This window comes from Canis lupus, chromosome 1 (genome assembly GCF_048164855.1).
Source record: "Canis lupus baileyi chromosome 1, mCanLup2.hap1, whole genome shotgun sequence".
Lineage (NCBI taxonomy): Eukaryota > Metazoa > Chordata > Mammalia > Carnivora > Canidae > Canis > Canis lupus.
Window position 1 is genome coordinate 24,717,294 of NC_132838.1, and position 26,863 is coordinate 24,744,156.

The 26,863-nt window shown below is 45.0% G+C and overlaps 3 protein-coding genes across 19 annotated transcripts in view; 1 reads left to right on the forward strand and 2 right to left on the reverse strand.

Annotated features, from left to right (window-relative positions):
• Positions 1–10,006, reverse strand: part of ELAC1 (elaC ribonuclease Z 1) — a 40,077-nt gene extending 30,071 nt beyond the window's left edge. For 6 of the 12 annotated variants that reach the window (XM_072823090.1, XM_072823059.1, XM_072823116.1 and 3 more), the window contains exons 1-3: positions 8,379–9,722; positions 7,793–7,957; positions 1,220–1,687 (exon numbers count right to left, since the gene is read on the reverse strand). In XM_072823090.1, the coding sequence (XP_072679191.1) occupies positions 1,220–1,687; positions 7,793–7,957; positions 8,379–8,424 (679 nt within the window). In that variant the 5' untranslated portion in view covers positions 8,425–9,722. Of the gene's footprint in view, positions 1–1,219; positions 1,688–7,792; positions 7,958–8,378; positions 9,723–9,854 lie in introns of those variants that run through there. The other 6 variants (XR_012029340.1, XM_072823067.1, XM_072823075.1 and 3 more) reach the window with 6 other exon arrangements.
• Positions 10,007–10,095: 89 nt separating this feature from the next.
• Positions 10,096–26,863, forward strand: part of LOC140603625 (uncharacterized) — a 37,828-nt gene continuing 21,060 nt past the window's right edge. Inside the window, exons 1-3 of the mRNA XM_072774077.1 lie at positions 10,096–10,191; positions 10,229–11,445; positions 12,807–12,861. Of these exons, the coding sequence (XP_072630178.1) occupies positions 10,096–10,191; positions 10,229–11,245 (1,113 nt within the window). The 3' untranslated portion in view covers positions 11,246–11,445; positions 12,807–12,861. The remainder of the gene's footprint in view (positions 10,192–10,228; positions 11,446–12,806; positions 12,862–26,863) is intronic.
• The window catches only part of ME2 (malic enzyme 2), a 48,915-nt gene continuing 45,951 nt past the window's right edge, over positions 23,900–26,863 (reverse strand). For all 6 annotated transcript variants that reach the window (XM_072822961.1, XM_072823002.1, XM_072822992.1 and 3 more), the window contains one exon: positions 23,900–24,731. In XM_072822961.1, coding sequence (XP_072679062.1) covers positions 24,564–24,731 — 168 coding nt within the window. In that variant the 3' untranslated portion in view covers positions 23,900–24,563. The remainder of the gene's footprint in view (positions 24,732–26,863) is intronic.

Consider the following 26,863-nt stretch of genomic DNA (forward strand, 5'->3'; position numbering starts at 1 on the left):
GATGAAGGCCTTCCAGACAAGCTACCAGCTTTGATGCTCTACTGTGAACGGGAAGTAACAGTTTTTGAGACGCTTTATTTACAAGCTCTCTTTGAGTAAATTTAGTGAGTCCATTTAAATAATGACAAAGTGACGACCTTAATTAAAAAATGGTGTGAGAGGGTCATTTGGATCACAAGATCAAGGAGCACTTCCAGCAATCATACATCAATCTTCTTTGTAGGCAGGGGCAGTTCCTTGTTTACCAAACTAGGTTTGGTAAATCTTATATTAGTTATCTTACATTCATCTAGAACAACATGTGACCATCACTCTGAATAACACCTACAAACAGACAGAATGTATTCACTAATTCTAGCATACATCGTGTTTAGAGTTTCCCAATATAATAGTATTTCTACAGGTTTCTAGATAAGAGAAATACCATTGGCCTAGGTCACTTTTCTTCATTAGTTAGCATTTTGTTTTAGTTGGCGAAGAAGGAAGAGATTGTATGAAGAAACAAATATACAAAAGACACCATCATGCTTTGTACAGGCTCCGCCGTGGGCATGACCAAGAAGGTGGTGATGCTGGAGGTAGAAGGGACCTGGACACCACTTCGAGCAAGGTGCAGAAGAGCCCCTCCTGCATGATGGCCTGGCATGGAGGAGGTACAAAGCCTCAGACGGGGCCCAAGTCTCTGTGCTCTTGCTTCCACCTATGAGGAACCCACGCACATAAAACAGTGGGGGCACAGTGTTCTGAACACCAAATTGACTTAACCGAGGTTGAATGAGTAGGCAAAGTTGATAAAGAAGGAAAACCCTGAAAGTAGTTGGGTGCAGCTGCAAGGCTAAGAAGTATGGCAAAAATTCTCAGGCCAAAGAGGTCACTGAAAACAGATTTCAAAAGGAAGACATGAAAACATAAAAGCCTAGACCTAAGACAACCACCACCCCTCTGCCAACCCAGATAACTGAAGGTAAGACAGACCAAAAATGTGGATCCAGGGAGCCGAAGAGAAAAGGATTCAAATGTATACTTGGGTTTTGGCCTGAATAGGATCTTTTGGCCCTAAGTATTTCCCTTAATAAGAAAACTTTGGGCCAAAGAAATAAGTGGAGAAAATGTCAGTTTTAGGCCTGGGAGACAGGAAAGTCATTATGACACTTTTAGCAACTTTACCTAACAACAGTTTAATTAATGAGAAGGAAGGAAAACAAAAACAAAAACTTACCGAGGTCTTTCAGTTTCTGTGCATTGAGTTTACCTGGGCGTTTCTTCTCCACAACTGAAAACCCAAAGGACGGAATTCGGTGAAAGAGGCGAAATGCTTTTACAACAAACTGTTCATCATCAACCAGGAGGTACGAGTTTTCCTCTGAGTCTAATAGGATGGTTCTTCCTTGCCCCTCCTTGGGAAGGCTGTCCATTTCATTCACATGCGTAAATTCTTTTTGTTCTTCTGTAGGACACTGATCTGCTGTAGGCACCAGCTCATGGACCACGTAAGGGAAGACCAGCTCCGTGTGGGAGAGTTCCATGGTTCGCCAGATAAAGTCTCGAAGCCCGGCAGGGCCATAGATTTCAATAGGCTGTTTGGTGACCACAGAGCCACTCTGCAGGCTGATTGTGCAGAGGAGGCCAGGAAGGCCAAAGAAATGGTCTCCATGAAGATGCGTAATGAAGATCTTGGTAATTCTCCCTTTTGATTGAGGCAGAGAAATAAAATTGGGAATTTTTCCAGAAATAAAGACCAATACAATACTACTTAAAACATGTGTAACAATTTACACAGAAAACAGCAAAATGAGTTTAGAGTTTTATTTATCACCATAAACTTATTTCTTTATATTTTTCTACATGATTCTAGAAGCAAGAAAGACAGGATTTATGGTTTTAATAAGATACAACTTTTTTCATAAAAAATCTTCAAATTACACAGTACTGGTTTTAAGAATATTTTCCTACATATCTTCTTACTAAGAGAAAGAAAGAAGAAAGAAAGAAAGAAAGAAAGAAAGAAAGAAAGAAAGAAAGAAAGAAAGAAAAAAAGAAAGAAAAGAAAAGAAAAGAAAAGAAAAGAAAAGAAAAGAAAAGAAAAGAAAAGAAAAGAAAAGAAAGAGAGAGAAATAGGAAAGCGTACCAAAATATAGTTCACTTAAACCAGACAGGCCTCCAACATCAAAAACGTCTGACAGCTACAGTGCCCTCTACTGCTCCCTCTCGGGAATAACAAATATAACACTTCTGGCAACACAAAGGATCCCCTGGCTCCAACTCGACCAGTGCCTGAACCCCAACTGCCATTTAAGGACTCTACCCGGGGTAGAGATGAACTAAGGCAGAGCCTGCCGGTCTGAGTTAGAAGAGGGAGGAGCGAAAGGAAGCCCATGAGGCAGGAGGGAGGAAGGAGGGGGTGGGGGAGGAAAGGGGTGAAGGACCCCGAGGGGAGGTGGGCAACAGATGCTAGAAGGTAGATCAGGGGGCCGATGCCCTGTGGTGTTACATGGAGGTACGGGGCCCATCCCTTCTTTTCAGCGCGAGCTAACAATGGCTTTCTCAGTGCATACTGGGTTAGGTTGTAACTTGATTTAGCCAACGGTAAACTGAATTTACTGCTGGTATGTGGCAGGATGCCACATTAGCATTTTTCTGAGATGCACCAAGGCATTTTAAAAGTAGCAATCACAATTAACACAATTTTCGTGCAACAGAGGCTTCTGGTCCTAGCTCACGGCCCACCTATTTCAAATATTTGATACCATAAAAGAACAGTTTATTACTGTAAAGTGATTTGTCCGGTGACATCAAGGCAAATGTGTTCTCCAAGCACGTCTCTCCAGCATTAATACACCAAGGCCAGGCCCCAGTGGCAGGGAACAATAGATTGGACAGAGGCTGATTTGAGATGTGGAGAATCCTGAGGCACTCTAGAAGTTTCCTCGGTATGCTCCTTCTTTTTTTCTCTCTCTTTAGTCCTTGCTTTCGCTCTTTTGACTTCTTGGAGCCCTTTCACCCCTCCCCTTCCTGCCCTCTGGGCTGCCAAGGCACCCGTAAGTATGACCTGAGGCCTCTGCAGAGAACTTCGATGGTTACCTGACCTCACGTTAACCTCCCAACTGCCAAGTAAGATGTTCTGTTCCTGTCCCTACCTGGTGCACAGCGAGGCCAACACTAAAACAATCTGTGAGCCCAAAGCAAGTGAGACCAATTAAGGAAGTCAAAAATTGTCTCCTACACTTATCACAGTTTCAGGGAAAACATTTCATTTTTCAAGAAACTTGATTTTGCAGGGAGAAGGAATGGTAACCACAATGATCAAAGTCAGGGGACACTATCAAGTGAAGAAAGAGGAGTACATGAATTCCCTTTTACTTGAGAACAAGAAAGTTACAGGGGACATGTCACCCAGAGCAAAGTGGAATACTACCCCTAGCGAGGACGCAGTTATATTTACTGCCACAGGAAAATGTCTGCAATATAATTGTTCCGGTGGAAAAAGCAAGTTACACCCAACATGACACCATTTATGCAAAATTGTACACACACATACACACAAATACAACTATGCCATTAACATACCTACATCTACAAAAAATTTACCAATAAGGTAATTTTACCTATAAGGAGAATTCAGACTTCTCTTATTTTATTTTCCTGCTTTACTTGAATTTTTACAATGAGGCTATATACTCCTTTTTTAAAGTTCTTATTTATTTATTTAAGTAACCTCTACACCCGATGTGGGGCTGGAACTCATGACCCCAAGATCAAGGGTCACATGCTCCTTGGAGTGAGCCAGCCAGGTGCCTTGCATGTACACTTTTTATGATCATTTCTTCATTACATTTCTGTAATATTTTTTTCTGTGACATTTTTAATCATCATTTTAAAAATCATCATTTTAATCATCCTTTAAGAAAAAGGAAGGCTTAAGGTCACTCTTTAAGAAAAGAGGGCAGCCCAGGTGGCTCGGCAGTTTAGCACCTGCCTTCCGCCCAGGGCGTGACCCCAGGGTCCTGGGATCGAGTCCCGCATCGGATCCCTGCATGGAGCCTGCTTCTCCCTCTGCCTGTCTCTGCCTCTCTCTCTCTCTCTGTGTCTCTCATGAAAAAATAAATAAAATCTTTAAAAAAAAATTATGAAAGGAATAGACCTGACAAACCTATATTTGTTAATCAGATGCTTGCCCATTAGGACCAAGGAAGCTTAAAAGAAGTGTGTTTAGATAAATAAAAAGTACTTCCTTATGAAACTCATAAAACATTATCACCCCAGGAGGAGTACAAGCTGAAAGCGTTTTCATGAATCAAACAATGATAAGTCTGTGTTGGGTTGAGAGTAAGGCAGATGAACTGAGGGCACCCCATGCCAGTTTGAGACTGGAGCTTTTGAAATGCTAAAGATTATAGATAACGTTCTGTGATTACCACCTTACCCTCCTCTCTGTGACCAGGAATTTTTTTAGCCAATAAGAATTTAGTAAACTAAAAGTTCCCTCAGGCTTTATTTTATTTATTTTTGGTGAGGCTTAGCTTTGTAAAATGTTTACTTATATATAAAATAGCTATAAAATATAAGACATTAGAGAAAGGTATTGTAGCAAATAGACACGAGATGGTACACACGGCCCTGCCTCTTGATGCTCATCTCTCTCTACAATTCCTTTTTCTTGAGTGTGGGTAGGACTTGTGACTTGTTTCTAACCAGTAATATATGGCACAGGGATGCAGTGCAATCACACTATATTATAAGACTCCAACTGGCTAGCAGACTTGCTCTTGAGCTCCTCCCTGACAGTATGGAATCAAGTTGCTATGAAGCAGAAATCCGCATCATTGGAACCAGAGGAGGCTGCTAGGATCTGCGGCAGTCTTGGTCCTACAGCTGTAAAGATTCTGCCAACAACCTGAGTGAGCTCTGAAGCAGATTCTTCCCCAGTTGAGCATCTTATGAGATCTCAGCCCTGGCCACACACCGACTGCAACCCAGTGAGAGAGACCCTGAAGTAGAGAACCCGGCCAACTGAGGCCCAACTCCCCAACCCACAGAAACTATGAGATAATAAATGCAAATAAGACACTAAATGTAGGGGGGCCTGTGGGGCTCAGTCGGTTGAGCATCTGCTTTCAGCTCAAGTCATAGTGCCAAGGGTCCAGGGATAGAGTCCCACATCAGGCTCTCTGCTTAGCGGGGAGTCTGCTTCTCCCTCTCTCTCTGTGTGCTCTCTCTCTCTCAAAAAGATAGGTAACTCTTAAAAAATATATAAGATATTCTTTAAAAAAAAAGACACTAAATTTATAATCTGTTATGCAGAATTGATAACTGATACAGGTGTTAAGATAAAAAGTAAAGATTTACCCCACACTGAAATCTGGTACCCACATGTAACAGTTTCTTGTTTCTGTAAACTGTTCCTCAATCCCTACTTTATAAAATGTGAAATATCATAGACTTCAATCAAGCCTGTTTGTCCCTGAGAGATCCCATGAAAGGAACCCTGTATGACCCAAGGGAAATAAAGCATAGTAGCTGTCCTCGCCTCAGGGTCTTAGGTTGAACAGTGCATACCTCAAGGCCATGAGTCCCACCTGATAGACATTAGTTCCTTCCTCCAACAGCTCTGTTCTTGATGCCCTACTTAGGTTTGGGGCACCATCACCCCTGTAACTTATAGGAATCCTTCACTTCTTCACATCCTAGACAGTCAATGAGTCACCACCCCTGCTAGTTTCATGTTTCTTAAATCAAGTCTCTCATCTTCATCCTTATCCCTACTTCCTGCTTCATCTTCATCTTCTCTCTCTTCTCTCACATGAATGCAACTGCCTTAAAACTGGTCTCTCCTGGGGCACCAAGGTGGCTCAGTCACTTAAGTGTCTGCCTTAGGCTCAGGTCCTGATCTCAGGGTCATGGGATGGAGGCCTACACCTCCTTTTCCTTCTCCTTCTGCACCTCCCTTGGACTCTCCATCTATCTCAAATAAATAAATACAATCTTAAAAAAAAAAAAAAAGTCTCTTGAGGCTCCAAGCTCAGCAGATAATCTGCTGGAGACTCTTTCCCCCTGCCCCCCCCGCCCCCCCAATCACACACTCTTTCTCTCAAATGAATAAATCTTAAAAAAAAAAACAAGAACAAAAACAAAACTGGTCTCTTCCAATATATTTGCCATAGAAAAATAGTCCTAATATATAAACCAGACTGTATCATTTCCCTCCTTAAAAACATTGAATGGTTCCTTATTGCCAGTAGAAGAAGAAGGCCCAAATATGTCAGCAGACCACAGAGGACTTCATAGTCTGCCCTAACTTTTTCAGCATTTTTCTCTCTCTTCTATCCTGGCCAACCGCTCAATGCTCTGGATGGTTCAACATTCACTCAACATGTCACTTCTCTCCTGGAAACTCTATTCCTTCTTGCTCACTGCCTCACCTGTTCCTTGAAAGTCCATCTCTACTTTCCTCCCCAGAGAAACTTCTAATCGTCTCTTAGATCCTAGCTATACTGTCTCCGTCTCTGGGATGTTTTCTCTCAACACACACTTAATGTCCCCCTCCTCTGTGCTCCACAAGTACTTAGAAAACAAGAACAAAAGAAGAAGAAAACAGCTCCACTGTTGTCTTTATCCCATTACCCTATGTCTGTCTACAGGTCGGTTTCCACCACTAGACCACGAGATCCTTGGATGCTAGGACTTTTCGTCATCAATGTCACATACTGTGATGAATCACAGGAATAATTTCAATAACTACCATTAATCTCAATAACTACTATTAATCAAGACCTAGTAAGTGAGAAGCACCACACGTTGAGCATTTTATTCATGAATCAATGGAACGGATATTTATGAAGCACCTACTAGGTATACACGTGATCCTTGACCTTACTTCTTCATACCGGGAAATACACAGTGAACGCAGAAACAACTACTTAAATACCAATTTTACATGCTGATGCTAAAAAGTCAGTAAAACTAGCACAAGGCAGTAGAACATCTGGGATGAACAAGGAATTACCTAACCCCAGAGGTTCAGGGAAAACCTCTGAGGAGATGGCCCTTGAACTAAGATTTAACTGATAAGAGACAACCATACAGAGAAGGGATTGCTATATATAATTCTTACAATGTCCCTTATTAGTTGAGCTTTTATCTTTATTTTCAAGAGGAGGAAGATAAAAGCTTGAGTTTGTTGATCCGCTAAGGCCACAATCCGACACGCAGCTGGGACCGCATCCCAGGCTGGCCTGCCTCGGCCAGGGCTTTGCACCACCATACTCCTTGACCTCCCTGGTGCTAGACCTCTGCTCGTGCCATTCCCCCTGGCTGGCATGCCCATCTTCCCCCAGCCCAGTGAATCCCTCCTCCTCTTTCAACAACTCATGGGTCACCTTCTTTGAGAGGACTACCCTGACAGCCCCAAATAAAAAAGAACATCTCACTCTTCTGAATGCCTATTGTTCTTTGTATCCTCTTGTGATACTTACAACTATCTCCTGGTGGAGGTTAAGTATGTTCACTGCTCCTGTGCTTGTGCAGTACCCACGTAATATACCTCAGGTATCCCCCTCCAGCCTCCACCCCCTATGCTTACATAAATCCTTGCTCTCAACATTTACAGGAGAAACAAAAAGTAAATAAAGTTCAGTGGGTATAGCCGGACGCCTGAGGGCCTTCCGAATCTTCCCAGGGCTCTAGCACTAGGGTGGGATGCAAGTGTCAGTGCTGTTTCTGAGCAACAGGCCCAAGGCAAGCCAAGAAAATGAATATGAAATAGTCTTAATGAGATAGCTGAATACACACTAACCTGCTTTAAGTTGGCTCTTCATAAGCTGTGTCTGAGTCCCCTCCCCACAGTCAAAGAGCCAGCACTCGCCCTCACACCGAAGGACCAGCGCAGAGGCACCCCGGGTTGGGGACGGGTATGCTGCACCCGTACCCAGAAACGTCACATCCATAGACATCTTCCACCCTGCAATGAAAAGATTACCCACGGATTATTACACATCGCTGCTTGAAAACCCCAAAAATACGCTGTGAAATACACTGCTACTGACATTTTCATTATTCACAAGAGGCTGGATTCTTGTTCTCTAACGGTTTTCTGTAGAAATACCAAGTAGGACTTTTAATAACTTCCTGAGTTAAAAACCACAAGTCACCAAACCTTGTAGGACTGCTCGCACACACAAAGACAAACTTAAAAACTGCCAAATCCAGTCAATTAAAAACTGTCGCTGAATCCCAACTATACGATATTCTGAGAAAGGTCAAACTGGTACATAGACCAAAAGTTGACAGTGGTTTGGGGAGAAGGAGGGAAGGATGAAGAGGTGAAGCACAGGGGGAAGCGGGTATTCTCACGTTACTAGTGGTGGAGGCACAGCACTCACCTATGTATAATGACGTTTCTGGTGGTGCCTTTAAGGCGGCTAACATTTGGAAGCAATCCTAACATATTCATTCCGATAGGGAAATGACTAAGTATCTTATTACGGATTCACACCACGAACTACTTATCCTGCAGTTAAGTCAGGTCTGTAACTCTTGTCCTGGAGAGCTGGCAAAGAGAAGTTACAGGTGGCTGTTGCACGACCTCATTGTTACGATGCCCCAAACCTGTGCATTCACGCAAGACAGAGAGAGCCTGGGTGGAAGGACAGACGCCTCGCTGTTAATAATGGTCATCTCAGGGGCGCTTAAAATGGTGATGGTGGGGAGTGGCTATTAAATTTTCTTTTAAATTTTTTAAAAAGATTTTATGTATTTATTCATGAGAAGCAAAGACACAGGCAGAGGGAGAAGCAGGCTCCACGCAGGGAGCCTGATGCGGGACTCGATCCTGGGTCTCCAGGGTCACGCCCTGGGCCAGAGGCAGGTGCTCGAGCACTGAGCCGCCCAGGTGTCCCTCTTTTAAGTTTTTTTTTTTTTATTAGTTTTGCTTGTGATGAACAGCATTTGATGTCTTTATTCTCAATGTACTTTATATTTACTCAATATTGGTTATTTTTTAAAAAAACGTGTTGTAAGCCTGAACATACTTTTTTTTTTTTTTTTTCCTTTCTGAACACACCGTCCAAGTACCACTTCAGCTCCTCTTTCTCCGTTTGGGGGGGGACCCGTCGGCCGTCCTGGCCCCTCACCCCGCGCACAGGTCTTAGGGGATGCTTTCGGCCTCCAAGAGCAGCCTTCCCCGGTACTGGGCGGTTTGACCTGCCGAGGCCTTGCTGTCAGGTTGCGGCTTGCCACAGAGGCGAGCGTGACGGAATGGGGGAAGTCACGACACTTCAGAAGCTGACACACGGAGGAGGAACAGTACCGGCCCTTTGCCACCCTCGCAAACCAGGACAGGGCGGGCGGCGGCAGCCCGGGCGCCTCAGCCGCCTGGAGGCTCACCAGGGAGCCGTGAACCCGCGGCAGTACCGGGGCTCCATCCCGGGACAACCGGGGGGAAACTCCGCAGGAACGTGCTTTAGTATCTAAGAAAAAGAAAGACACGTTCATCCCCTGGGATGCTGCCGCGCAGCCGGGCCGGAGAATCACTCAGGGAAGGGCCGGGGGGGCCACAGAGGAGGGATCAGGCCGGCCTGGACTCGCGAGCCAAGCAGTCCGTGTTCAAGCAAAAAGCTACTACGAAAGATTTCAGACACAAGAAGCTCGCCCGCCCCGGGACCCGCGGCGAGGCCGTGGCCCGCAGGCAGCAGCGGGGGCGGGGGCCGCCGCGGACACGGACACGGACGCGGACGCGGACACGCGGGCCCCCCGCGCCGCGGGCTCCCCTCGGGGCTGCGCCGGGCCCCCGCGGCTGGCGGCCTCCCCGGCGGCGCCCCCCGCACCGCGGCCGCGCGCTGTCCCTCGCGCCCACTCACCCGCTCCCGAGGCCCGCGGCCAGGCCCAGCCGTCCACCCGGCGGCGCGGGCGGAAGTGCGCCGCGGGAGGTGCCGGCGAGCGGCCGCTCTAGGGCGCGCCGGAGGCCCTCTCGGTGGTACCGGGCCCCCTGCGAGGGCTCGGCGTGGGCGGAAGTGCGCCGCGGCCGGTGACGGCGAGCGGCCGCTCTAGGGCGCGCCGGAGGTCCTCTCGGTGGTGCCGGGCCCCAGGCGAAGGCTCGGCATGGCCGGAAGCGTGCCGCCGGAGGTGCCGGTGGCGGCCGCTCTAGGACGCCCTGGAGATCCTCTCGGTGGTGCGGAGCCCGAGCCGCCGACGGAAGTGCGCCGCGGGGGGTGCCGGCGAGCGGCCACTCTAGGACGCGCCGGAGGTCTTCTCGGTGGTGCGGGGCCGCGCGCGTGGGCGTGGGCTGGGCGCGGGCGCCCTCCTGGTGCCGCCCCCTCCGCCCCACCCCCGGGCCCGCCCGCTGCCGCCGCCCGCGCGGTTCCCCGGTCAGCAGGTGGCGGCCACGCGCGAGGCCCAGGGCGCCCACGGGGTGTGCTCGTCGCCGGGTGGATCTCGGTCCCCGGGTCCGCGGATCTGCAGCCCGGAGCCCGCGAGCCTCGGGCCGCCCCCTCCGCCCCCTCCGCCCCGTGGGCGACTGTGCCGGGCAGCGCTGTGCGGCCTCGCGGGCGCCTTCTCCCCGGACGGCCGAGCTGCCGCCTGCGCTGTGCCGTCTACACGGGCTGCACAGGGTGGTGCCGTCTACACGGGCTGTGCGCGGTGCTGCCGTCTACACGGGCTGCATAGGGTGGTGCCGTCTACACGGGCTGTGCGCGGTGCTGCCGTCTACACGCTGCAAGCCGCCTCGGATCCGAGCTCCCGGGCGGCAGGACGCGGCTGGGCGGACGCGCTGGAGGCGGGGGCGGCGGGTCAGCATCTCGGCGACCGGGCCGGGCGGGGCGGGGGCGACGAGGCTGCACCTGCCCTGCTGCTGCGGCTGCTGCGCCCGTGGGCCCCGGCGGAGTCGGCGGTGCGGCCCGAAGCCTTTCCTCAGGCAGGAGCTGGGCCCGGCGTTGCGGATCCCGTGTCCGAGCCCCCCCGGGTCCCCCCCCCCCCCGGCCGTCGGGGCTTCCCTCGGCCCTTCTCCGAGGCGGACACAGCGCTGGCGTCACGGGGCACGTCTCGTTTGTTTTCTGAGACTGCGCCGTCCGGGAGCCTCGGCACACGTGGGGGGGTGGGGGGGACACGGCCCAAGGGAGCCTCCGGCCCGCGACCCTGGCCCGCCCTGGCTCAGCCCAGCAAACCCCTCCGCTCCCGTCCGCCTCCCCCTCCCCTCCCGCCCCTTTCCAGGCCCAGCATCCTTTCACCCATAAACCGTTCCGCGAGCGCTTAACGACCCTTCCCCGGGGAGGTCTCCACGTGCGATGACGGTGGGCAGCCCATCCGACTATATAAATACAGTAGACACATACTTTTGTTTATTTGTATTTAAGGAGGCTCCGTGCCCACCGTAGAGCCCAGTGTGGGGCCTGAACTTAGGCCCTGAGATCAGCAGCTATCGCGTGACCTACTGAGCCCCCCGGGTATCCCAAGGTAAGTTTTTGTGTTTTCTTCTTAAGATTTTATTTATCTGACAGAGAGAGAGAGGGAGAGAGCACAAGCAGGGGGAGCAGCAGAGGGAGAGGGGAAGCAGCCTCCCCGCCGAGCAGGGAGCCCGACGTGGGGCGCCCAGGACCCGGGATCGCGACCTGAGCCCAAGGTAGCCCCTCAACCAGCTGAGCCACCCAGGTGCCACAGGTTTTTGTTTTAAAGATTTTATTTATTTATTTGAAAGGGAGACAGAGCAGGAATGGGGGGAGGAACAGAGGGAGAAGGTACAGGACAAGACACTCTGTGGCGCGGGGAGTCAGCCTGGGGCTCCATCTGGGACCCTGAGATCATGACCTGAGCTGAAGTCAGATTCTTAACTGACTGAGCCACCCAGGTGCCCCAGGATAAGTATTTTTTAGAATACTTAGAATTCTATGTTTAGAATACAACCCTAATAATATCATAAAAAAGACAATAATTCCTCATTATCCAATATTCATTCATTGTTTAAATTTTCCTGATCATCTCATAACTTTGAGGCTCAATTGTTCAAGTCAGAAAATTTAAAAATACAATAAAAACATTAAAAACCTTTTGAAAAGCTTAACTACAATGCTATCGTCTCACCTGATGATTTGTTAAGACATCCAATTACTTACGAATATCACCTAATAACTGTTCAATGTTCAGATTTGCCTGATTATTCCCAAAGAGTCTCATGTGTAGGTGGTTTGTTTCAATCAGTATTCAGGAAAGGTTTACATTGCATTTGATATAAGTTTCTAAAATTTCTTTTAAGTTTTTATTTATTTGTTTGTTTATTTATTTATTATTTATTTTAGAGAAAGAGAGAGTGGGGGGTGGGGGAGAAACAAGTCTCAAGAAGACTATGCAGTGAGTGCAGAGCCCAATGGTGGCTCCATCTCAGGACCCTGAGATCATGACCTGATCTAAAACCAGCAGTCAGATGCTCAACCAACTGAATCTCCCAGGTGCCCCTCTTTTAAACTTTAATGGTTTCTTTTCCCTCTCGTTTTCTCTTGTCACTTATTGGTGGAAGAAATTGGGTCACTTGGCCTCCAGAATTTCCCAAATTCTGGACTGGACTGATTGCATCTCCATGGTATCATTTAACATGTTTTTCTATCCCTTACAGTTCTTATCACATGGGAATTAGATGTAGAAGCTTGTTCTAAGTCTTTTTAGTGGACAGGGCAAATAAATATATATATTTTAACTGAAATTGTGAATTCATACTGATTTTTTCAATTCTAAAGTAAGATTATACAGTTTTTACTTAATTTCTTTAATTTTATGCTGATGTCACTTATACACTAAATCTTGGTTCCTAACGATATTAACAGTTTGATTTAGCTCCAGTAAAGAGACTCCAGCAAACCATTGGATATATCACACTGGGTATGTACAGTCAAAAAATTATTTTTTAGGTTACTTAAGAATTATTTTTTCCATGTTGCTATGCCACCAACCTGGTAAACAGTTTCTTCTATTTATTTTCCATTTTTAGGTATTGCTTTTTAAAATGTGTTTTAAATTATGCAAATTGTTTACATGGGTTCCAAAGTCAAAATTATATTCAGAAAAGAATTACTTCCTTCCCTGCATAGGTGGCACTTTATTAAAATTAGTTTTAGAGAGACTTGCAGTATGACAGCATGAAGTGCTCTATGGGCCCAAACCCCAGATAAACTGGTTAAAATAATAAAAACAATCATTTAAAGCCTCTGGGAATGGTCTGGTCCTAAGGAAATTTAGTAAATGGAGAAACACTTAATAAAAAACTACCAAAATTCAGTAGGAACAATGAGAGTTTATAGAATTTGAACCGAGACCTGCTTCCTCCCTTTACCTCTCAGATCTGCGAGATTGAACTGTCGACTGGTAAAGCCGATAACACAGGTCTCCCTCTCTTCCCAGCTCAGAGTCAGAGAGCTGTCTTCTAGGAAGGGCTAACACATCAGTATTCCTCATGCTGCCCCCAGCTACGAGTTGGTGAGGCTAAATTCGAGCCAACCGTTGCTAAGAGGCGAGATGGAGGCTTTAGTTTAGGTTTGGCCTAGCGAGAATACTAGGTCCCCGGTTGCTCTCACCCTGGCTCATAAAGTGGTGGTTCCATGTAGGGAAGACCAGCCAAGAAGACCTGAGGTCTCTGCCCCACTCAAGTGCCCAGCTCCTAAATTTGTGGTGTCACTAAATGAGTAGCATGCCACCGTCTCCAGCTCCACAGCCGTGGCTCAGAGATTTCGCCCAGAGGGAGAAGCAGATCTAAACTGGACCTTTTAATCTCTTCCAACATGTTGGGTTCACTTGCAGTAGACGGTGGAGACCTTAAGCTTAAGGACGCTCCAAAAGGAATGGAGATAGATGATGGTGAAAGGGAATTGGGAGGAGATTGGTGGGATCGTTGGACATCTATAGGCTAAACTGTCAGCATATTGTTTTCCTAAGAAGGGGCGATGGGCACAAGGCAAATGGAAGGAGCTTACCAGAGGTGAAGAAAAATTCAAACAAGGACCTGAGAAACTTTCCCTACACAGGAACTCAAATTTGATTGCTTTATTCTGTGGAGCAATTTATGCCCTGGACATTGTTGAAAATAATAGAGCAATCAGCTGGTAATCAGAGGAGCTTAGTAGAGCAGTATAATTAGGGAAAGAGACAAAGAGAGCTGTGCCGGGACTGTTTCCTAAGGGGAAATATCGGAGGGTGACCTCGGTAAGTAGATGGGGTTGGGGGGATAGAGTCCGATAATCCAACAGTCACTAAACAAATAAAAGAGCAAATGAGTAACAAGTTTCAGAGGTGGTGGGTGGGCAGTACCTGGAGTTGCTATGATATATAATCTAAAATGTATGGTTTCCAACAAGAAAAGTTAAGAAATATAAATAAGTATGAAACTGTGATCCCTAAAATAGAAAAAAAGAGGAGGCAACAGAAACTGCTTGTGAGAGTAAACTAAGATGCTGGGGTTGTGAGACAAAGCTTTTTGAGTAGCCATTTATATATGGTCAAAGAACCAAAAGAAATCATGATTAAAGAAGCAAAGGAAGATATGATGACAATGTCACATTAAATTTAAAATATGAATAGAGATAGGATAATAAAAAAAGAACCCAAGTGGAAATTCTGGAGTTGAAAGTACAACTGAAATGAAAAATTCAGTAGAGGGGTTCAACAGTAAATTTGAATTTACAGAAAAGAAAGAATTAGCAACTTGGAAGTTATATGACAAAAATTATGCAATCCAAATATCAGAGACAAAAAAAATTAAGAAAAATGAGTAGAATCTCAGAGAAATGTGTGCCACCATTAAGCACACCAACATGCATATAATAGGAGTAACAGAAGAACCATGGTCTTTAAAAGAAGCCGAAAAAAACATTCAAAGAGAATAGCTAAAAGCTTCCCGGATTTAATGAAAAAGCAATAATCTTCACACCCGGGAGGCTCAACAAACTCCAAGCAGGATGATCACAGGAAACCCACAGACACATTGTAGTAAAAATGCTGAAAGCAAGAGAAAAACTTGAACCGAAGAGGAAAATAAGTTAATTATGAGGGAATCTGAGCGGGATTAACGGCTGACTTCTCAGCGGAAGTAAGGAGGGCAACGGGGTGATTTCACACCTGCAGCTCCATCACTGGGGTAGCCCACGTTAGTGAAAGGAAGGACAAGACCCACAGGATCCTGTGAAGTGGCGCGTCTCCGTGGTTACGGGCCATCTGTCCACGTGCGTGCTTCCTCCTTCCTCTTCAGCTGTCTGATGCTGATCACACCATAGTTTATTCACTCAGTCCTCTGGCTTGTTTACGTCTTTTGCTCTGATGGTGTCGTAACAAATAGCCTCTGCAGAAGTCATTTTTTAAAAAAATGTTTGTGAGTATATCTCTGGCACAGATTCCTACAAGTAGGATTGATGATTCAACCAATAAACATGTATAATTTTGCTAGAGAAAGCTAAAAGGACTGCTCTGGGGGTTGGGTCATTCTGCCTTTCATTAGCAACTTATCAGAATATCTTTTTTCCTCAGAACTCACCACCAAAATGTTGGCAAACTTTGGGATTTTTGCCAATCTAACATCTTAGTGGAATTTATTTATTTATTTTTTTAAAGATTTTATTTATTTGAGAATGAGTGGGGGACAGGGGGCAGAGGGAAAGGGACAAGCAGACTCATCGTGAGCTGGGAACCTTACTCAGGGTTTGATCCCAGCACCCTGTGATCATGGCCTGAGCCAAAGGCAGATGCTTAACCTACTGAGATATCCAGGGGCCCATCTTAGAGGAGTTTAAACTTGCAGTTATCTTTCATAAACGAGCTATGTGAGTATCTGCTCATAAGTTTAAAGGTCATAAAAAAAGTTTAAAGGTCATTTGCCTTCTTTTTTCTTTAAACTTTTTGTGCATACGCTTTGCCCAGTTTTTTTATTGTAATGGTCTTTTTTTTTATGAATCTTTAGATGCTTTCCATATATCAGGGATAATAATTCTTTATGATGTAAGATGCAAATATGTTTTAAGTTTGTCATTTGTCTCTTTACATTGCTTAACAATATTAACTTTTGAGTCAAAAGGTAGTTTGGGTCTTAATTTTGCCCCTTTGTATTTGGGTGACCTTGGTCGGGTTATTTAACTTTCTTCTGTTTTCCCCTGGTGAAATGAGGATAATCATTGCTCTTCTTGCCACAAACTTTTGTTATAAAGACAAAATGGTGTTTGTTGAAATGCCTTGTAAAGTGTTATTCAAATGTGAGTCATTCCAAAGTGACACCTAGCACATCTAATAATCTAACTTATGCCAGCAGGAGAAAGCTGGCTTCTCTTTTCTCTCCCATTCTCTGCTTGGAGGCAACCTAGATGTAATGGAACAGCGGTCTTCTCAGATCAGTAAACGAACCCACCTGTCGTTACACCTGCAATTATAAATAACCTGGAATTAAGGGGAAAGGATAATCATTATAATCACAAATTAGTAAAAGCAGTGGGTAAGTTTCAGAGCCAACAGAGTGATAACATGGCAGATTCCATTACTTTATTTTTCTCATTCAAACTATATTCGAAAACTTTTTTATTGATCATTCGATTATTTGAAATCAATCGCTGCTTAAATCTATATAGCACTAGAGCACTGACCTGGGTGAAAAAGAGATTTTGCGACTGTAGGAAATAAACAAAAAACATGACCCAGCCCTTGGTTTGCTTGGAGTATTGACTGGACAGGCTGCTATTTACATACTTAGGAGCAGCTGATATCTTAATTCGATGTCAATCGGAATTCTTGATCATAAGCATAGAAGTCAATTTTAGCTGATTCACGTTGCAGATTGAAAGGAGATCAGGGAGCCTGCAGAACTGATAGAAAATGTGAACTGGTGGCGGCCGGGCGGCCCAGGTCTCGGCCAGGGTCTCGCCTGTGTCTCCTCAGGGTGCCGCTGTTGGCGAACCTCTGCTGGGTGCGTGGCTCGGGTCGTGGCAGCCACCAGCAGGGAGATGCAGGGTCCTGCCCCCAGCTGTGGCTTCCGGAGGACGGAGGCCCAGTCTGCGCCCTGTAGGTGGTGGGCAGGTGGTAAGGTGGGTGGAGGAGACAGGAGAGTGTGGGGAGCTGAGGTCGCAGGCTTTAAAGGGGCCCCCTTCCAGGTGACGTGGGGGCGGAGCCGCAGGCCGATGCTGGGAATGGCCCTGGGGGGCTCCATCTGGTGCCCAAGACAGGGGGCAGCGGGGGGGGGGGGTCACGGGGGGCCGCTGGGGCACCCGAAGACTGGCTCAGCCATTCCAGCTTTTACCAGGGCAGGAAGTGGCCACATCTTAGGTCTGAAAGGGCTGCCCTGGCCGCTCTGCTGGGACCAGGCTGCAGGTGGCGAGGCCGCGGCGGGGACAGCAGGTGGTGAGCACGACTGTGGCCGGGGCTAGGGAGCCGGGGGTCCAGGAGACAGAGCCCTCGGGACCTGCTGGGGGAGGCCGAGTCTGGGCAGCTCCGCGGCCTTGACTGGGGGAGAAGGCTGGGGAGGCCCTGAGCCCCGGGGCTGCGGGTGCTCTGACAGGTGCCTTCCATCCCCGAGGATGCAGGGCCGAGCTGGGGGCCCAGCCGCGCGAGCGCTTGCCGAGCTGCTGCTTCTCCCTTCCTGTTTTGTGTTTTTGTTTTTTGTAAATTTTCTTATCGGAGTTGGATTTGCCGACATAGAGCATGCCCCCCACCCCCTGCCCCGTGCCCATCCCGCCCAGTGCCCCCGTGCCCCGCCCACCTCCCATCCCCCGCCCCTGTTGGTTGAAGGATGGAGAGGACGGTCTCCAGGGCCAATGGGACGCTCCTCACCATCAGGAAGGACAGTGCCCCCACTGCCTGGATGCGGGGGGAATTGGAGGGGATCAGGCGGAGGGAGTGCGCCTCTCCCTCTCAAGACGCCCCTCCTGTGACCCCTTTTCCGTGAAGCAGGTAAGGCCGCGAGTGAAAGCAGAGGTGCGGGGTGCCCGGATGTGACCCGGGGCGGGTGTCAAACCCCAGGCGCCCGCGAGGGCAGGAGCACCAAGGCTGCCTCGGAGTGGCCGCGCTCGGGGCGGGTGGAGGGTGGAGGGAGCGCTCTGAGCAGCCCCCCACGTGAGCTGCCCGAGCCCCCGAGCCCCGACTCTGCCGTCCGCGGGAGCTCCGGGACTTCGAGGCCCTGCAGGCCCTGCACCGCGGGTTCTGCGAAGTGGGAAATACTAGAACCCACCGCTCAGAAGGCTGCTGTGAGGGATCCCTGGTGGCTCAGCGGTTTGGCGCCTGCCTTTGGCCCAGGGCGCGACCCTGGAGTCCCGGGATCGAGTCCCGCGTCGGGCTCCCGGCATGGAGCCTGCTTCTCCCTCCTCCTGTGTCTCTGCCTCTATCATGAATAAATAAATAAATCTTAAAAAAAAAAAAAAAAAAAAAGAGGAAGAAGGCTGTGAATGTGAGACCAGTAAGTAGCCAGCAGATCCTGGGAGAAGCGCCTGGCTCGCAGCAGGCATCCAGGGGGATTAGCTCCTAGACCACTCTCCTCCCTCTACAAAACCCACAAGCAGGCTTTGCTGAGGCTGCTTGGAATGGGTCTGGCAGGGGAGAAGTGGTGAGGAATTGGTCCTTCATACTGCTGTGATTAAACTAAATGAGAACAGAAATCAAGTAGGAAGCTGAGCAAAAGGAAAGGAAGAGATGATGAGCATGAGTAATGCTCCACTCGTGAGTCCCGGTCTAACCACAGAGCACTCCCACGGGACAGGTGTTGGGGGGCGGGAGGGGGCGTCAAGGATCAAGATAATACCAAGTTTTAGAAGTGCCCTCTCTATAGCAGCCTCTAAAAAACAAGGTCATAACAAACTTTTTATGCATGGAAAATACCCACATCTCGTGACAATTTATATATCACAAAAGAGAAAAAGCCAATCACATCATTATGGAGCATGTAGGCGGATTCCAGAGCCATCTGTGATAAGCTGATCTGGTGTCAGAAACTACACAAGACGCTCCCCTTAGGTGGGTGTTCCCATAAACAATGACCACAAGTCTGTTTATGCCCTTTTATCTTAAATGCACAAGTGAAAAAGGCTAAGCAGTGACTTTTGCAATGTGTGGTTTCCTCAAAGTTAATGCTTAGGACATTATCAAAGGGAACACAATATGAATTGCAGAAATATGGTCTCAATTTCAGTTGATTTTAAAGGTCAATAGGCAAAGTATAATAAAAAATTAAGCAGAAATGCTATTTTGTCAAATAGCTAAGATAGGTCTCAGAAATTCTTTATTCTGCACATATATTTTATATTTCTACTTTTTAGCTATTCTCACTTTTTTTAATAAGTTCCACATCCAACGTGGGACTTGAACTCACAACCCAACATCAAGAGTTGCATCAGCAAGCCAGCCAGGCACCCCAACTATTCTTACTTTTTAATGGAAGAAGTTGTATGTATGCATATAATACAGTAGCTATCATTGTATCAAAATATCACTGTATCGAGATAAGGAAATCCATCTAACAATTCACATCGACAATGGCAGAGGCACAAAGTATATAAGCATTATCGAAACTGGTTTGCACAGAAGTGATAGCAGTTGGTGGTTCTGGAAGGATTACCCAGTCTAGAGATGTTAGTGACTGGCTATTGAGAATCTTTGGTGTAATTTATCAAATTCAAAGCCAAATCTTTTATGTTCGCATCCACAACTTAAAATGCTGAAGACTAACGAATAAAATAGTTTATATTGTATTTGAGCTTAAATGGCAAGTAGAAATCAAATAAACTGCTAAAACACATTTAAAAGGACCTCAGCTTAACCTTATGAGTAGGTGAAGACTTCATCTGATATGATAATTCTTTATTTAAGATCCAGATAAAATCACCCGTCACAGAGGCGCTTCTTCCTTGAGAGGGGTTGAGGTAAGGGCCCTGGCTCTGCTACTTACCCGCGGAGATCCTGGGCAAGGTGCTTAACCTCTCTGTGCATGTGTCCTTCTCCGTAAAAGAGGTGCAGCGACAGGAGGGCATCTGAGAATTAAGCATGCTCATGCATATTAGATGCTTACAACAAGGCCTGGTGCTGTCCATAAAATGTCCTTTAGCATTGTTTGCTAATTGTACATAGCTAGTATGTTAGTGATGATTCAGGACTCTGTAGGAATCAGTGATTTACTAGAATATACACCTAGAATTAAGAAAGGTAATATAATTTTTCTAGGACATAAAAGGACATACTGAAAACTGGGGAAGAAATACCTACAAATTTTCCCTTAGTCATAAAATTTTAAAAAGTGTTCTGAATGTAGGGATAACTTCCCAAAGATAGAAGTGGCAATTAGGTTTTTGTCTGGAAAAAGCAAGATTAAATAGCCATACAAAAAAGTGTTTATTGGTAAAAACCTGTTACATAAATATACAAAGCATCTAAAAGTCATCTGACTTAATTTGTGTATTTTATGTGAACAAAGTATGAACGTATTTCCATATCACATATCATATCATGTTACTTTTCTCTTTGAGAGACACAATTTTCCTTATCTAAGAAAGGAAAATAATTATTTTAAAATCTAATCACTAATTCACCTGAGAAACTCCTGGCAATAATTATGCAATAAGTAAGAATCATGTCCTAATTAGGCCCAGTTTATTAAAATTTGAAACAAAGCCTTGAGCTTTCTCTCTGCTAACATTAAAACATCCTCATTTCAGATGAGGGGCAAACTGTCTACAAATTATCTTGAATATTTTAAGTTTTAAATGTTATTTATAGCTTTGCTGTAGAGGATTTATTTCATTTTAACATTTAGATGCACATCCAAGTGCAAATCGCACATCAATTGAGAATCAAAGTAGGTAACGAATCTGTTTTCTATAAAGTCAGTAATGTGTCTGCACCTGAAAACATGCGGTCTTATTTTGAATGGAAATATGATATTGGTGCTATTATATTGTTTATGAGAGTCCCTTAAGTGGAATCCCAGTAGAGAGCTTTAAGATTTACATGGATGTTCTTTTTTTTTTTTTTTTTTTTTTTACATGGATGTTCTTAAGTGTTATGCTCAGCAGAGCGGATTCAGTTTTGGTGAATCCAACAGAACCCTGGGACTGTTCAAGAGTATGAAGCCTCTTTTAGGGATACTGAGTGGGCTTGGGGGAAAAAGCTACAGAACATTTGGATGAAGGCCAGGCTTTCCCACTCGCCTACCACCCCTTTGGGCTTTCTCAGTTATCTGAAAGCAGTAAATAACGTTCCACACCCTTAATAATTATGCTTTGATCCTAATTCATTAGCAACTCCTTTGCAAAGCAGAATGTAGGATCTTATTTCTCCAGAAGCTGGTAATTTAGAGAAAGAAAAAGAAAAGGATAGGGTGAGTCATATTAAAAGACAACCAATAGAGAAGAAACAATTATTCACTTGATGGCTAATCTTTTCAAAAATGAAAACTGGTTGCTAGGTTTTACTTAATAAGGGCACAGAGAACTGAGCAGTATTCTAGTTATGTATTTTCAGAGAAATCTGTTTAAAAGTTCCATGTTTTTGTCCTTATCGACTCTCCATAAAAACTATACATAACAAAAATAGGCGGAGCCAATTCCATGCGAGAACAGAATCTCAGGTATGGCTTCATAGGGGTATGCGCCGGATGAGCACGGAGCAGCCTGCTCGCCACACTTGTGCTCTGGAGCGTGCACCTGGGTCTTCTCTGGAGCGGCGGCCTGGGCGCCCCGGGTCAGAACAGACAATTGGGCCCACCCCAGGCCCACTGCCTCGCCAGGAGGAGCCTGTGAGCTCCACAGAGTACTCCCGTGTCCCCTGGAGGCAGCAACCCGGAGGCACGGCAGGTGTGCCTAAGATCCCCCCAGGGCCCTGCAGGGACCACACCTGCCACGGCTCCGCCCCCGCGGTCCAGGCCGCCTGGCAGGAGGAGGAGGCATATGCAGTTTAAAGAGGCTTCAGGGTGACTCTGAAGCATCTTCCTGGTTAAGAAACCATCCTTTCAAATGATTCTAACAGGGCAGCCCAGATGGCTCAGCAGTTTAGCACTGCCTTCGCCCGGGGCGTGATCCTGGAGGCCTGGGATCGAGTCCCACGTGGGGCTCCCTGCATGGAGCCTGCTTCTCCTTCTGCCTGGGTCTCTGCCTGTCTCTCATGAATAAACAAAATCTTTTAAAAAAATGATTGTAACCAAAATCTTTAACACGGTTGCCATCACAGTCAGTAAACCTTCCCCCTTTCACCCCATGGCTACTGGTGCCAGATCAGAACACGAGTGCTCACTTTGCTCTCCTAGGTCATTTCTGAGACTAACCTTACATAAGGTCTTCTCTATTCAAAAGATTGAAAATGGCTCTCCATTGCTGTTTTTAAAAATAATTACCTTATTGCTTGGTAAAAGTTTCCAGAGCTCTGAATGCTTGTTCCTTCCCGTCTGACGGCATAGTGCCACCAGGCCCCTGGTGCTAGCTGGTGCTGGCAGCTCCTGCCTGTATCTTACATTTTTTTCTTCACCTTACATCCAGTAATTGTTACTTGGTTGGTAAAACACTGGTTAGTAAATAACACATGAGAATAGGTGGCTTTTAGTGAATACAAACTGATCTGGAGAAATAAGATATATTTACACATATGTGATAGACAATAAACATATATTAGAATATATATAATGTGTATTTATTAAAGGCCACCTATTCTCATGTGTTATTTACCAACCAGTATATTACTGGTTTTATATCTATCATTTCTGTCATACTTAAATATGTAGGCTATATGCCAGTTGGCCTATTTTCCTCAAAATAAAATTTCCATAAAGACTGTACTAGACATATTTACTAAGCAATCATCTTAGTAAAATTACTTGAATTCAGCATATGGTCCTACCTTCAATAAGCACTAAGCAAAACAGGATTTGTAATTATTATACTTGTAATGTTAAACTAAAATCAAGAGAGTATTTTTGAGAATGATTTTCTCAAAATCATCAAAATGTCAGTGCCATTTCAAACATTTGTAAAATGTTGAATTACATTTAAAATTAGTATGAATCAGTCTCTACCTACACATAGAAGGACAAACACAAAAATGATGCCCTTTTTCCCTACAGAGTATCGCATCTAATATATCAAGGACTATGGAGAGAAATAACAAGTAATGTGCACCCCTACAGGTAGCTATGAATAACTTTCTGCACTTAATCTTCTAGAATGAGCGCTTAAAATATAAGTTTTTGTTCCTTCAAAGCAACTATGGTAGGCATATATAAAGTAATATCACTAACTCTCCAAATGCTTTGGGTTTTCCTTTAGAACTCTCCCATATGGGCAGCCCGGGTGGCTCGGCGGTTTAGCTCTGCCTTCAAGCCCAGGGCATGATCCTGGAGACCTAGGATCAAGTCCCACGTCGGGCTCCCTGCATGGAGCCTGCTTCTCCCTCTGCCTGTGTCTCTCTGCATCTCTCTCTCTGAATAAATAAAATCTTAAAAAAAAACAAAAAACTCTCCCACACACAAGCCACATAAGAAAACTGGCCTCACTAGCCAACTGTTAGCCATTTTACCGGGATTAAAAATGGTATTTTCTGGTCTGAACACCTACCTTATTCATCCCCACTTAGCTCTAAATTAATTTTGGTGGCTTCAAAAAAGCAAATCCATCTTTGGTGGAAAGAGCTGTCACTAACGGTATTCAAAGAATATATCATACAGACATTTGAAAATTATCTCAATAATAAAGTGCAGCACTACTGGAATAGGGGGTATAGCCTCTCCAGTTAAAAATGCTTCACTTGGATGTAAAATATGACTAATTTGTTAAAAGTCACATGATGTCAGTTATAATTTATGCATTATATATCCCCTCCTTTGAAACATCTAGAAATAAAGAAAATGAAAATAGGTGCTTTTCATAATAAGCAAACCTAAATTTCTAGTTGGGCAATAAAATCGCATTAATTGAAGCAATTAAATTTAAGATAATATCTTTATTAAATAAAAAAGTTACACTATGATTTTTATACACTGTTGAAAATAATGACCACTTTATTTATCTAAAGCCAGCAGTACTTCCCATTTTTCTCTCATGGTGTTGTAGTTAAGCCTCAATTTAGGTCCAGAAAATAAGTAATAGGGTAGATTTTTCCACATTTCTTTAGATTTATCAACTGGAAAGGAATTTCAGAGCATGAAAATAAAATGAGGCAGAAATAAAAGAACTTTTAAATTTGGCTTAAAATTCTATACTCCTATCCACAGAAGTAAATTTCTATTTTAGTAGCCCTCAAAGAGCTGGGGAGAGAAGATTATTACTAATAACAGTAAGTAGCAAATACTTTGGCAAGCATGAACAGAATCACAAATGAAGACATTTACAAATACATTTGTAACATCTCTTTGATGTGGTGTGAGCTATAAATCAGAATGAAAGCAATACAGCTGTTTGATTGCAGATTCTGGTGGGGATTAACAACGTGGCCAATACATCATGAAAAAAAAAAAAAGTCAAGCAAAGCAGTAGGGGAGTACACAGGAAAAAACCATCAATTCGAGAACATTATCTCTTTTTGTTTGGGAAAAAAAAAAAAAGGGTTCCCTGAAGCCTGGAAAGTATTTTTCAGTGGACGTGCTTCTATTCCGTTATCAGGGGAGGGCTTAACGCAGACTCGGGCCAGTCATACACATCCGGCAGCAGGGAATCGTATTCACTTCGCCATATTCTTTCTCTAATGTATTTGGCCTTGTCCTCAGGTTCCGGGTACCGGAAAGCCATTTTGTTAGCATACAGGTACTCTGTGACCTGAAAAATAGGTAAGATTACTGTGCAGGCTCTGAGTATTAACCTGAGAGGGGAAAGTACCGTTAAAACACAGAAGAATGAATTTAGAAGAATGACATTTTTTTTTTCAAAATAAATAACATTACTTTGACTCATTTCAAAACATTTGCAAACTACTAAGGGCTTGAAAGATGAAATAAAAATCATCTGTAATCTCACCATAAATTTGACGTGTTTTCAAGTCATTCCCCCCATTACTGGCATTCCCCCCCTTAATACTTCAATCAAACAAGCAATTAAAAATGACTTTTTGTCCTAGGGACTCAACCTTACTATATTTTGTGATGAATGTGTTTCAATTATTTTCTAGCCTATTCTGAGAAACATATTTGTACCCACAGAAAAAGCTGGGGCAAAGCATGAGGTCGGAGAAGCTCACTGGCTGTGGGATGGGGTAGGGGACAGAAAACAAAGCACTCCTAGTCTCCTGAACCCTCGGTCTTGAAAGCCTTAAGCCAATGAAGGAGCAAATTCTCTACCCTGCAGAAGGGAGGTGAGACATGACCCTGGGGCTACACTCCAGTACCAACCCCTAAGCACAGGTATCTCCTTCTATTTCATATGACCTCTCACCTGGACACACTGGTAATCTCTTAACTGGCTGATATGGTCCAAAATCTGTCCCACATGTAATATCATTCTATAAATTCAAAGGTGAGCTCTACTCGTCCTACTTCTGGGCTCTAAAATCCTCAGCTGTTTTGCAACAATAAGGTATTCATTCAGACTCCTTAGCCTGACATTTGTCCATCTGTACAATGTGGCCTTAAGATAACTTTCAAATCCTGTCTTATGCCATTTGCCTACCTATTTAGATTCCAGTTCAACTGAACTGGCTGTTATTTAAAGATTTTAAAGTCATCTTTCTACCCAATGTGGGGCTCGAATTCACAACCCCAAGATCAAGAGTCACATACTCCACTGATTGAGCCAGCCAGGTGCCCCTGGGTTGGCTGTTATTCTTTCTTTTCTTTTCCTTTTTTTTTTTTTAAGATTATTTATTTGAGAGAGAGAGAAAGCACGCAAGCACAAGTGGGGGCAGAGGGAGAGGGCGATCATCTCAAGCAGACTCCCTGCTGAGTCTGTGCCTAATGCAGGGCTTGATCTCACAACCTAAGCTGAAATTAAGAGCCAGACGTTCAACTGACTGAGGACTCGGGCACCCCTGGCTGTTATTTCTTAAACATATCATCTCTTACTCCTAATCTTTGTTTAGTTTACAAGTATTAAAATAATGCAACAATAACATTTATAGTCAAAGGGGTAAAAATTTTATGATCATCAATACACAGTTGAAAATGTGGTTGATAAAAAAAAAAAAAGAAGAGGGCAGCCCCGATGGCTCAGTGGTTTAGCGCCACCTTAGGCCTGGGGTGTGATCCTGGAGTCCCAGGATCGAGTCCCATATCAGACTCCCTGCATGGAGCCTGCTTCTCCCTCTGCCTGTGTCTCTGCCTTTCTCTCTGTCATGAATAAATAAAATATTAAAAAAAAAAAAAAAGAAAATGTGGTTGATAAATTCTACACTTAATCCTGGTGTTTAAGAAAATCTTAGGGATCCCTGGGTGGCGCAGTGGTTTAGCGCCTGCCTTTGGCCCAGGGCGCGATCCTGGAGACCCGGGATCGAATCCCACGTCGGGCTCCCGGTGCATGGAGCCTGCTTCTCCCTCTGCCTGTGTCTCTGCCTCTCTCTCTCTCTCTCTCTCTGTGACTATCATAAATAAATAAAAATTAAAAAAAAAAAAAAAAAAAAAAAGAAAATCTTAGTAAACTAGGGATTAAGATTACTTCTTAAAAAGATAAAAGAATATTTATTTCAACCAAAAGCTAGTATCATATTTAGTATTAAAATACAAGGATGCCCTGATCAACTAAGTTGCTTAAAACTGTTCTTATGGGAGAAAAAAAGAAATACATAGTAAATGAAGAAACAAATCACTTGCAAATGATTCAAAACTCAAAATTCCAAAACAGTTCATTAAGAAACTATTAAAGAGAGTTAAGATTGCTCAATTAGGTGAGCTACTTATCAAGTAAATTCATAAAAATTAATACCTTCCCTATATGCCATGACTACCAAGGAAATAAGTATA